General features: G+C 36.3%; 1 protein-coding gene across 1 annotated transcript in view; it reads right to left on the bottom strand.

The window, feature by feature from the left end:
- Nucleotides 1-5,383: 5,383 nt before the first annotated feature.
- ADAM12 (ADAM metallopeptidase domain 12) overlaps nt 5,384-13,565 on the bottom strand; it is a 188,114-nt gene continuing 179,932 nt past the window's right edge. The window contains exons 21-23 of the mRNA XM_062579862.1: nt 13,040-13,222; nt 8,236-8,363; nt 5,384-5,613 (exon numbers count right to left, since the gene is read on the bottom strand). Of these exons, the coding sequence (XP_062435846.1) occupies nt 5,553-5,613; nt 8,236-8,363; nt 13,040-13,222 (372 nt within the window). The 3' untranslated portion in view covers nt 5,384-5,552. The remainder of the gene's footprint in view (nt 5,614-8,235; nt 8,364-13,039; nt 13,223-13,565) is intronic.

The following is a 13,565-nucleotide window of genomic DNA, read 5'->3' as shown; positions in this document are numbered from 1 at the left end:
CCATGGTAAACAGGAAAGCTACTTCTGCAGGATTAAATTTCTGCTGTGTTATCACCTGAGCAAAGACTGCTGTATTGGACATTCGGCTTCATGGTAGTTGCTTTTTTTCTGTCTCTCTGCTTACATGCTCCTTCAGTGCTTACCTCTTTCTATGTTTTCAGTTTGCAGAATAGCCAGTGCATCTACTAACTTTTTTTTTTTTTTTTTTTTTTTTTGGAATGGGATTTTTTTCATGGTTTAACTGAGATCTGAGGGTTTTTTTATTATTTAACAAATTCTCTCCTTTTTCTATATTATTTAACAGAAGGTAAATCTTAAACATCATCTGGGAATAACTGCTTACGTAAACTGCAGTGACATAGCAATGAAACATGCATACAGAAAAAGTGCATTCTATTCCATACTATTTTTTTTATTTCATATGTGTATTTAGAGCAATGAGAACTTGCACAAAGATGCCCTTATCTGTTAGCATGATATAATTTATGTTGAGGAAATGCTTGTATTTTATTAACAATTTGGGTAATTACATAGGCAAAACCAAATATAATTAAGAACATATTTATTGAGAGATAGTACTTAACAATAAGCAGATTGTTCAGCTATTGATTTATGAGACTGTGTTCACTTTTGGATGGAAGAGTCTGTAAGAAATGCATACATGAGTAAAAACCTGTTACGTTGTTAAAACCTTTTACCTAGCGAAGCTTGAAAAGTTTAGCAAGTTGAACTGAAGCATTATAAATGAATGGTTCATAAAAATCGTATGCTGGTTTATATGGCTCCGGTCTGTGTTCATTCTGAGCCAGGCAGTCTGTAGCGTTTAACGTATTAAACAGTTAAAATTACTTACCACAGCTACATCATTTCTTAATAACACTTTTTTCAAATGAAAATATGCTTTGTACATTTAGATATCCTGCTTAAACGTTTATCTAAAATATTTCTGTTCCTTCTCTTAGTTTGATTGTTTACAGTCATGGATCTTCTCTAAATGTTTTATTTAAGAAAAAAAAATACAACATTTTTCTTACCCTGATGCATTTCTTGTGCACAGGTGACTATGCTGGAAAGGTGTGTACTCACAGGTATGTTAAAGGATATAAATTCAGGTATGTAAAAGTAGGACATGAAATGCAGAGATAAAAATTCATTTATCTTTTGTACAGACACACACTACCTCCATACGACTTTCCTTTCAAAGCCCCATAAGTAACCGTTCTGCAGATAAGTAAACCTGAAGTCAGAACACCATCTTACTTGTAAAAAGAGAAACTGAGAGAGGGGAATGGAAGAGAAACGTTTATCTTGTCATTATGATCCTGTTGGAGATTCTACCTCTGAATTAACCGAATTCCAAGTTTTTAAAATTCTTATTTCAATATGCTCTAATTTTTTAGCGCTTCTCTCTCATTTAACAGTATTTTGTGGAAAAGGATGCTAGTGTATGGGGGCAGCTTTATCCTTCGGCAACATGTAGTATAGTAATCTGAAAGGATGGTGTGTATGTAGAATGAGTTTTAGCATTACTGAGTTCATAAAATTATGTTGCAGAGAATGAATTTGTTTACTGCTATGTTGCAATTTATAGTTCAAGTAAAGCACTATAATTAGAAGCTAGTAAAAGAGAGTATTACATACTCAATCAGAAGAAATCAGAACTGAAATTAAGAAAAAAATTAGGTATTTATTTTGAGCCTTGAAAAGGGATAGATATGAACTTAAATGTTGCTGCTCTCTGATAGCAGCAGCTATCAGCTGAGAGCTATTAAAAAAACAACAAACAAAAAACGAGGAAAACGAAAACTGAGAGATCTGATGGAGCCGAAGGAGGGTAAATATGCCATTTGCTTTTTATTTTGCATATTTATTCACTTCTCATTATGGTGATTTGTAATTACTGTTCTATTGATTAGCATAATAGCATTTTTATGCACTGCTTTAGGGAGCTTGCTGTGTCCTTTCTTTGCCTCTGAAAGGGGAACTTATCTCGATCAGGAACTGCGTTGTCTCGGGTTGAGTAAACAGAGGCTGAAATGTGTGTATGGAAGAGGGGAGCAAGAGCAGCCATCAGTACGTTTAGTGATGTTCTGCTCCGAAGACCTCAAGAACAGAAATTGAATTCCATAAAAGATTAAGTATTATTTAAAGGATGATACATCTGAATTGTTAAAGGTAACTTAAAGTTTATTGAGCATAGAGGTAGATGTACGTGTTAGGACAGCCCATAAAGCCTGTGTTGACAGCACTGATTTGAACCCAGATACCACAGGTACGTACAATGAGCAGCTACCACAGAGTAGCAGATGTTGAAATTTCACATCCTGATATGTCCGGTGGTAAGTTGCTTAGACTGTCTTTAAGAATGTAAAATGATTCACCTGGTTTTCACAATGGAATTTTGCATGAAATCTGCATGTCTAATCACTAATTTTGCATATATTTAAAAAAAGCAACTGACACCACCATCTACTACTCCCATCCCAGGGAAAAATTGTGGACTAAAAATGAAAGAACTATTTGATTTTTTTATTTCCAAAAGCTACAGATCTTAGATGCAAAATTCTACAGGCATAGGAGTATGTATAAATAAATTTTCCTATCTGCTAGTTGCAAAGATTCCAGATTATATGACTGTTCCATACATCATACCTCCTCCTCAGTTTTGCTTTAAAAATAAAATTCAGCTTGTAGTGTGTCAGTAACTACCATCTGTTTGTTTCAAGTAATAGCAGTCATTTCTCAATTTGTTTTTTGTTTTAGGTAAGGAAGTATGATTTTTTCAAAAGGTATAAAAATCTCTAGCTTTATCCACGTATAACATAAGATACCAACTCCATTATGTAATATATACATGTAATCTCACACTCATAACTATGAAACTACCTTCCAAGACATTGCATACATATGCTTCAGCTATGTAATTTAGAGAAGTGTTAATAGTTAATAAATTTGACGTATACTTTTCTGCTTATTGAGAGGTTTTAGTAGTTAGTTCACAGCTTGGTTAAACATATTTTTCAGATCCCTCTCTGGAGAGAGAGAGAGAGAGAGGTGACTTGTTAAAGACAGTAAAAGGGTATTTTGTTAATGACGCTGTGTTGCCTCAAGGCTTCTGCTGATCAGCTGGAGAAACCACAGTCGCTCTCTCCTCATCCTTTGAAGACTGGCTGAGCTTTGCCTTTCTCCAGCAACAGCAGGTACGAGACTACTGGGCAGCCTGTGTGGATGCTTGTGTGCTTACAAGCGCAGGAGTGTACCAATTGCAGCTACAGGGCTCCTCCTTTGAGGGATACTTAGACCATCTAGGTGGTTTATTCTAAAAATTCCACTGTTACTGGGACTGAGGACACTTAGTGATGTCCTTTTCAGTCATTCTTTTACTGCCTTCCTCCATACATGAAAAATTACGTGCGTCTTGTTTTGTTGTTTCTCCTTTTGGGGGAAGGGAGTGAGGATCAGGCACTGGTCTGTATGTGCGACACGTTTTCAGCATCATCTGAGAAACTTTCTAGCTTTTGTGTGCTCAGTTCCCAGAAGGGATGGTCTGCAGACCATTCTGGATTAAATGCCGCTTAGAGGCAAATTAGGTGATGGGAATTATAGGGATAGAGTTCAGTGCCATATATGGGTAGTTCTATACAATAAAATAAGTTTCATGCCCCAACTTTCTACTTACTACCCTAATACATGTGTGCTAAGTCAGACTTATCTAAGTTTATCCTCAGTGAATTTAATGGCACTAACTTTAGATGCAAACAGATATTAAAAACTTTCTCATCACCTAATTTTACTTTCTTCTTTTACTACTTAAAATTTCATCTTACTATTTAAGAATCTCTTGCAGCTGTTTCCAGAAATACACGGATAGAGCGTAATTATTTGGCATTCTAAAAATGGCCTACGCAAACAAAAGAAATTAGGTTATTTATTTCTGCTGTGAATTGAGATGGCTCTCCCCATTTTAGATAAAAAGCTACTGTTGACAGAAGAAGTTAAAATGTTTTAAATGCAAATATCTCACATACATAAAAAGCATCATCTAAATGTTCTCGTATCACCTGGAAAAAAATTTTTTTTTCAGCTGCATTGCCAAGCCTAGGATGACTTAACATCCTACTATTGTAGTAATTCTCCATAGAGTATAAAATGCACTGGGGTTTCTATTATGATTGCTTTGTGAAGCAAGTTTATTTACTTTATCCATACACATGACTGCTATATTTCTAGGAAAACTAAATACAATTACACTTACTTACTAAAATGAGATCCAAGTTTCTATCAATGCTTTTAGTCTGCTTAAAGAAAAATCTACAAACAACTAGGAAACTAACCTATGTCAGGTAATAGTTTCTGATTTCTCTATTTTAATTGATATTTGAAAATTGTTTTTTATTACAGCATATATGAAACAACTTTATTCAGCAGTGCTACTGAGATGGTACAAAAGAGATGAGACGTAATGTATACAGTAAAGAGAGATGGAGACTTTTTTTTTTCCTGTGTACTAGCAAATCCATGTACTAAAGTATGCATCTTGATTTAAAAGGTAAGAAACCCAGAAAAATATTTGAGAAGTTAAATTCAAAACAGTAGTAAATATGCAAAATAAGTCGACAAGCAGAGCTATGAGGCAAAAGAAATAATAGTTGATTTTTGAAGTGTAATTCTTTGTAATGCTTGGCATTCCCCCCTCCCCCTGTGTGTAATGTAATGTAGTCTTAACAGTATAGCTGTACAACATAGTGAGATGGTGCAACCTTACAGAGTGTAGACTGATTTTAATGACCAATGCATCAAAAATGTAATGTCACTGGAAGGCCTGATATCTGCATTAATATGTACTAACCATATTGTGTTTGAGGAAAATGAGGTTACAAAATAGTGTAATGATATACAGTACTTTTTCAGTAAGAGAACTTGTCAAAAATGAGTGCATCCTCTTTCAGCACAGATTTCTTCACAATTTCAAACAGTAACATGAAAATTGAAGCTACAGTACAACTGCTAACACTTGAGTATTACTCTGGTTAATACACATGCTATTATCTGTGTGCAGATATCAGGCACTTCGTTGTGTTCCAGAAAAGATGTTTTACCCTGATGTTCTCATTCAAAATTTTGTTATAAACCATTGAGATGGAGTTTATACATTTGATTTATCCGTGAGTATCAGTACTCCATAAAGAACAGATCAAAACTAAACACTCTACATAGGACCAATAGAGCAGAATTATTCAAGTTCACTAAAATATTACAAAAAAAGGCTTCCTCCTTAGGAAAACTCAGCTATGGTAAAAATATCTACTACAGTGCACTGCACTGTAATAAATATTCAACATAAATTAATAATTTACAAGTACCTGAGCAAGTATACAGAGCACCATAGCACAGCACAGCACCAAAGGCAGTAGCTCAGAATTCTTAAAAATTATGCTGTTTTAAACATTAAAAATTCTAAGTATTGTCATACAAATGAACTCCAGCTGGAGTTTAAAGGTAGTGCAAACATCTGTCTTCACTTTTTAAAATAAAGGTGTCAGATCTCCTACTCATTTCACGTCAGCAGTGTTGCTAGACCTGTGTACCTGTGGGGGATGCTTAGGAGCAGGCCTGTTGGAAAGAAAGAAAATACAAAAGTGTTGTTTAAAATTTTCAAGTGGTAGCAGCAGACTGCTTTTGCTTCCCTCAGACATGCCCGTTCCCGTGTTAATTGCTGTCTGACCAGCAGCATAAGATCGCTCAGTGTTCCAAATGTTGCTTGAAACTCTTCAGGTTGATGGGTGTTCATCAGTTTTGCAGCCCTTCAAAAATGCTACTTAATCTTGTAGAGCAGCAGTCAGCTTAAAGCAGTACAGGTAGCCAGCTTGAAACACTATTGCTTTCAGAAGATTTTATTCAAGTGTATAGAATTCACAGTGAGGAACTTGATCAGAATTGATCCTTGTGGTCTTACTAGAAGCATTAAGAAACTAACTGTTTCTATTTTTAATTGAGAAGTGCCTCAGTAGTGAAATTCCCATGGCTTAAAATATTATTCCTCCTCACTGCTCATTTTTTATTCATAGGAAACTGAAGACCATTAGGTAAGAAAATAAGAATGACTGCAAAACCTGTTTTTTTTTTTTTTTTTTTTTTTTTTTTTTTTTTTTTTTAATTAGAATCCCTCTGTAAACAACAGGTAACAGTATCGCAGCTAAGCCAGTGGCAAAGTCAGAAATTTTAGATGCGCAGAGAATTGCATGAAAATCCTGGGAGGAAACTCTTCAAAGATTAGATATTTGTTTGCAGGGTAATTGGGAAACCGTGTGGCTCAATAATTATTAGATTCTTATAGTACAATTGGTATGGTCTTGGGAAAATCAATTTTAAAAAGGCTCAGCATATCAAATACCCGGTTAAAAGAAGTGGGGAATGATCTCAGCTACTAAAAAGAGGTGGAAGAAAATCTTTTAAATTGATATCAGCAATTGCTCACTAAAGTAGCAATCCTTTCATCCTCTTAGTACGATATTGTTGTACAACATTACTCTCTGATATTGTTCAGTCAGCTGGGTATGCAAAGAGGTACTGTAAAAGAAGTTGCAATCGGAATATTAGGCCTTTTTGTGCTACTGAGACTGGCAGTCTGCACTGTGATCTACAACTGAACTGTTTGTCCCTTACGTGTATTTATATAGGGACTGTACATACTTCAAAAATCATCTTGTCACACAATTTTCATCATATAAAAGTATCTGGATTGTACCGACTGACAGCATTTTTGTTTAGTGGTAAGAGTTTTTGTACCAAAAAAGCCACAAATTCTTCAAGCAATTTTTGCATTTATGATGGAACACTTACTCAAAGTGTTTGCTATTATTATTTAAAGTTATTTGCCTCATTTCCTTACTTCCCTATCCATTTTATTCACTGTATGTTCTGATGAATACATATATGCACACACACATTCTTTTTAATAAAATGAGATTTCTACATTCCCTATCCTTTTTATCTTTAGTGATGCTATATTTCTGTGCTATTACCAAATGGATTGCTTTCTGATAATGCTGAAACATAAAGTAATGACAGAATTTCTTTATAAGCAATTTTTGCCATTAAAACATTTTTGATTTGGTGAAATAATCCATGTACAGACTTACTGTATATTGTCTTGCATGCATTGTGGAGAGAATTGGAACCTGCAGATTTGTCTTGATTACATTTTTATGGTCTGCTTCTCCAGTGGGGATAGTTACTTCACTTCAAGAGTGACATTTTAACTATCTCTTTTTGGAAGTGTACAGTTTATGTTTTCTGAATATTTTGGGTTATATTTTCAGATGATATAAACTGATGTTCTTCCATTGTGAAGTATATGGACAGAAAATTGATTTTACTGGCAGTTCATCTTCAGACAGCCTAATTCTGTAGGTCTCCTGAGTGGGTAAGTCTTTTCCTGAAGGAGCTTTGTTTCTCTTGAAAATGGTGCTTATTAACTCCTCTCTTTTGCAAGGAATTCTATTCAATGAGCAGTTTGCTAGATGCTTAAAGCCAAACTTTTGTATCTGGCATAAATTCTCATAGTTCTGTGGAAGTTGGTGCAATTATGCTGATATACTTTCACACTGAGAATCAGTCCAGTACTGCATATTTTTTACATGCAAACAGAAAATGTTTGTTGTATAGCTCTCAGCACTAGTTACTGCATAATCTCTTTATGTATATGCGATTAGAATGAGGCTCATTCTTTTTAATCTGTTTTCCTACAGAAATAAGGTTTATACAGCTCCACCTGACTGTTCTTATCTGTGTGTCAGTTTTGGCTCAGTAGTTAGTTTAAACAAAAATGCAACAAAATTTGACAAAAGGATAGCTAGCTGCCTAACCAGTACTATGTTCATGAGAATTTGTGGGCTGGGAGAATGAGAAAAACTCTGCGTCTCCATTGCTTCTTGGACTCGTCCATTGTTAGACGTCAGAGAATTTGCACGTAATCGAATTTATGACAGAAACTTGAAAACCAAGCTTTGGTTTCGTTGGTTGCAGAACTCTTCACTACCTGCTGTATGACAACAGCACGCTAATGTCTTTATGCAAGTGAGGGAGGGAATTCTTACTTGAATTATTAAATCATTGAGTTTAACAGATGCTGCTTTTTCCAAGAGTATATCAGATCTGCGCTAAAACACTTTATAACTCTCAGTGAAGAAATTGTTTCAGATCAAACCAAACATTTTGATTAGCAGGACTAACCTTACTGGAGTAATCTGAGGCAGAGCTTTTGTCTGTCCAGGCGCTGGTGTGCATACGCTGTTGTAACGAGTTTTGTTCAGAGGATCTGCAGGTAAAGGCTTCCGAGGAGGGTTTGGTTTGTGGCTTTCCTGTTACAGAACATACAGTCATATTAATCTCTGTAACTGACGTAGCATATTTATCATAATAATGACTGAGTTATGTCAAAGATGAGTTCAGGGTAGCTGTGGCTTAACATTTTTAATAAACATGTCTCTACATGTTAAAATAAAGGTTTGAGGGTGTATTTCAGGGGTGTTGATTCTTTTGATTCTTTATTTCAGAAATATTGGGTGTATCTATGTTACAGTTAATGATTAGTTGGTAGTAAATGAAGAAAAAAATTCATAAAATTGTGAGAGATTTTGTAAAAAGCTGGAAATCATAGAACTGACTTTAAAATGCAAATGTAGATGACCATAGAACCAAACTGCTTGAGTCCAGTTTGAAGTGGGAGTATTTGTGGAATACTTTTAGCGATGCAGCTGTGCTTTCATTCTGTGGAATTAAATGATTCATTAATAAAGAACAGAAGTCATCTGCTGTCAGGCATGAGCTGATGTCTCTTCTGTGTGGTCCTTGAAACACTGCCAATGTAGTAACATAAAGTTTTACTGATCTTAGAAAAAAGAAGAGAAGAAGGGAGAAAGGTCTATTTGTCATCTAATAAAAAAATACTATTTGCAAAATGACCAAGATACCAAATTTAAAAAGTATTCTAGAATGAAAAAGTCTAAAGTAGTAGTGATTTTCATTTAACTTAAATTTTAACCAGCTACATAGTTAAAGTAGGATTGTTTGCTCCAGAAAACCAGGTTCTGTATTAAAAATCTGTGTTTGGAGATAATTAAGCTGCCTAAGTCACTGCTGTAATATCTGATCAACTGTGCCAACACTGTGGGAAATTTTTCATCATGAAGTGGAACAGATTCAGTGACTTGTTCAAGTCACATAGACTCTCTGATACATCTAGAAACTTACTTCAGATCCCTCTACTATTTGAACTGCATGGTCATGCTTTCTCTAAAAAAACAAGAAGTCAGACTGTTTTTTTTCTTTACTAGTAAGGTTATGGCAGACCAGTAGTCAAGCTGACTAAAGAGAAACATGAAGAGCTTGCCAGTGTAATTTAGCTGAGAATCCCCTGAATGATTTATTCAGACAGGCAGCCCGATGCATGAATTACTCACTCATGATACAGCTCAACTTCTCTGGACTCGTTTTGAGGATTCCTTTGTTTTCTTGCTTCTCATGGCCAACATTTGCTCTCGCAAAAAGGAAGTGCGGCTTGACTATCAGGTGGCATTTCGATAAAGGCTTCGCTACATGCGCTCTCTTTGCTTTTTCCCAGCCATTTTTTTTTCTCTACAGAGCTTCAGTTCTTCCGCACAAAATCCACATGTATGGATGGATTTCTTTGTCCAGTTTTATATCAGCAGCTTAGTGTTTAATGCGTGCAGTCTCTGTATTCGGAGAAGTACTCTTTTCAGTGTTTGCATTAACTCTTTTTACAAGTGTGCCAGAAAGAAATCATAATGTTGAGCTCCTGCAAAGCCATCAGGTATCTCATGTTTTAATTAGCTTCCTGGGCTTGTTTTGCAAAAGCACCTCAAAGAAGGTTCTTGCCTGAAATGCACTGGCAAAGGAGGGATATCATCTTCCTCATGCTGTTCAGAGAGGAACTGAACAGGATTACCTGTGTTAGCCTGCTGAGAGAAAAGCCAGTCCGAGGTGACACACCACTCAAAGGAGGGGTGTTAACAAGAATTACTGTGGCAGAGGGAGCCGAAGGTGAACCCAGCTCCATTTCAGTAGGGAAAAATGAAAATACCGAGCTGAATTTGCCATGATAAAGATAACTTGTAAAATGAGTTATGTTTTAGTGATAAGATGATGACAGTATTGGAGGCTGCAGTTGAATACAAATAGTGAAAGAAAAAGCAAGTAAAGTGATTAAATCAGAATGTGTGGCCAGACACCCTGGTCAGTGTAAACTTGCAGCGTTTCACTGATTTCAGTTGTGCTGTGCTGATTTATGGTGTCTGTGAATCTTGCGCTTACGTACCTGTTTGCTTTGTGAGCACAGCTGAAAGAAGAAAAAGCTGTTTGTCAGTCAAAAGAAAGATTGTTTAATATTAAATTTAGCCATTCCTTTGTTATTTTTTTTCTTTAACTGTTTTACTCACATCTGAAATGACAATATATGGTAAAATAAGAATCCATTCGTCGCTGTCTCAATGGCCACTAGAAGGCAAAAGAAAGATGTGTTTTTACAGTCTACAATATATGCTATGCCGTAGCTCTCTGGGAATGTGTAGGACTTTGGTTCCGCAGGGTATTTGCATGTGCTTAACTATTATTTCAGGAGAATAGTTGATTGGTACAGTCAAAGATTGCAGCCGAGGACTACTCTAAGTGCAGAGACCAGCAGGTAAGTAGCTTGTGTTTAAATATACCTCTCAGACTGGAGAAGCAGGAAGAGGCAGACGTGAAACTAGAAATAGTGAATGGTTTCAGATACTCTTATTCAGCACTGTACTGCAGCACTGAGCATCTGGATGACATTAAGAGCATAGCAATGATTTCTAAAGTGCTTCCTATAGATGACCTAGTGAATTTAGTTCCAAGAGATTAGTGCTGAGGCAATACTTTAAGCAGTATCCATATAAGTGAGATCAAAAATATTCCAAAGGTAATTTACTTCCTCCAAGCTTTTTCTTTTTTTTTTTTCTTTTCTTTTTTTTTTTGGGGGGGGGGGGGGCTAGAGGAGTAAAATAGCTAAATTGTGAAGAAAAAGTTTTCTGCCAATACAGTATTTTTTGTGTTCCTACAGTATAAAAAGTAGCCATTTCTCACAATCTTGAATTGACATTATGGGCATAATTTGAAATGCAGCTACTTCTGCTTATTCGCTGATGACAGCTCACTAGAGTTGATCCTCTGTTTGTCCTGCTTCTGTTCCGCACAGTGACTCAAAACTGGAAATACCAGTATTTCACTTGGTTGTGTAACAGCCACAATTAACTTGAGCTGTTAGGCTGAAAGGCTTTTTGGCAGTTTCAGATCTGTCTCTCTTTGGTGGTCACAGCAGTAGAGGTCTGGTGTTCTACTTTCCACTTTATGTGGGATTTGAAGGGGGAGGCACTTAGGAATATGACTTGCAGCGGTGCATTAGGCTGCTTTCACATGCAGTGACAGGCGGGCGATACAGATGTACCGTCAGAATGGAAAATGGTGATGTGTTTTTGAAAAGCCTTTTCTTCATCTGCCTTCTGCTAGTGGGAGATGGCATAAGCTGGTAAGCTGCTAGATGAGAAGAATTCTTTCCTACCCCCCCCCTTTTCTTTAAAGAACCATTTAATTAAGAAACTGAAGATTAGTTACACTTGAAAAATCTTATCTTGACCAGTGTGAAATACGCAAAATGTTTTAAGAAATGCAAGAAAAGAAACAATGAAACTGTTGGTGTTAAACACAAAAGTAACAGTATTAATTTAATTTCCTATAAAACCAGCTTTAGAAAGAATCGATATTTCCCATTCTGCCGAAATGCAAAAGAAATAACTAGCAAATAGAAAAGGGAAGGAGGAAAAGCTTAAATAATTTGAATGCAATTAATAAACTGTCCCTACTTCAAAACGTTGATCTCACCTAAGTGATTCAATGTTGACTTAGTCAAAATTAAACCTAGATATTCTTTTGTTGCTGTCATAATGTTTATGCACACTGTTATGACAACTCAACACTGTCTCACCCTTTGTTTTATGGGTTTTGTTTGGTTGGTTGGTTTTTGGTCTTTTCACAGCTACCTTTCAAAGCATTGCATTTTAGCAATGTTCGTTGTAGTCACATCCTCCTATAAATCACTGGAAAAGTGTGTCAGTCGCAAGATCACTGCATGAAGAAGGTGCTCTGCCCTGAGACATCCTCTCTATCTGAGTATGGATTTGTAGCATGTGCAAGCAAACCACTATGCTACTTGTTTAAGACTTATTTATAATCCTGTATTATTTCTAAAATAGCACAATGTCTATAAAAGAGAAATAGCTGGATGCCTGATCATTGCTCTTTGCTAAGACACAGTCATGCTACAAATGCAACTAATGGCAAGAAGAGGGACAATTTAGTATAGACAACTGTATCTATGCTGAATATGACATCAAGATGTATCATGTTACAAAAAAAAAGTCCTCAGCTGTATTTAAACTTTGCAACCAGAGGTAGGTCTGCATGAAACAGTGTGGGCAATTACACGTTTGCTATTCAGATCTGTACTTTACCAAAAAAATATATATGTATATACACACACACACACACACACACACCCCCTCAGCAGAACAGAAACAAGTTTTCATCTTGGGCAAAACCCCTGCAACTTTACCTCTTGCTAATGCAGACCCTGTGGTTTACCCTCAGGGTGGGCAGCAGGCAAAATGAGCTTGTGGTTGTCTGTAATGTACAGTATAAACAAGTTCCATATTATATCTTTTCACTGCAGCAAAATGATTTCAGGATCCTAAACTTTAGGATCGTAGCTTCAGTTGGCATAAACCAGTACAACCTCCCTGAGCGAGATGGGAACTTAAGCCATCTTTGTTGAATTATCTATACCATATTACTAGTATTGTACCAAGTAGTCAGGAAATGCTATGGAAAAAGGCCAGTATGAAAGACAAGAACATACTTCATTCTTAGTGATCATATGCACATATTCAAACACTAAATGTTAAATGGAAGAGGAGTGAAAAGAAAAATCACCAGTTACCTGGGCAAACCGAAGCGAAGGGTTAGCTGGCAAGGGCCTTTCAGGCACAGTCGGATGACACGGCAGCTGGGGCAGGGGCGGTAGGACTCGCTGTGGAGTTTTTAATTGCGGCAGATCCTGCGTCTTCACAGGGTTACTAATGTCAGTGATCTGGTACGGCAGCAATCTTCTTGGGCCGTCTCTCTTTAGAAAGAAAGAGCCCCATCCCCAAACAACAGTTAAAAATTTCAAAAGGTAATTTAAACATTATTGCTTTTAAAACTATGCTTCTGTCACTTCCTTTCTCTTCTGCTCTGCTTTAATCTACCTGCAACACCTCCTCTGTAAAGAGAGCTGCAGTTAAGAGGTTCCAGAGTCCTATTCAAGCACTAATGCATCACTGTTTAGATGCAGCATTCTAGTGTAAACTGGTTGGTTGTATCTCAAAGCTAAACTGGAGCTTTTCTGTGTGTGAAATCTCCATCCATCAAAAACTTGGAAGCCATAAACGTATCATTTTGAATCATACATCGTCTCTTATTTTACA

This window comes from Rhea pennata, chromosome 7 (assembly GCF_028389875.1).
Source record: "Rhea pennata isolate bPtePen1 chromosome 7, bPtePen1.pri, whole genome shotgun sequence".
NCBI lineage: Eukaryota > Metazoa > Chordata > Aves > Rheiformes > Rheidae > Rhea > Rhea pennata.
Note: the sequence above shows the minus strand (reverse complement) of the source record. Positions and strands in the feature narration are given on the sequence as shown.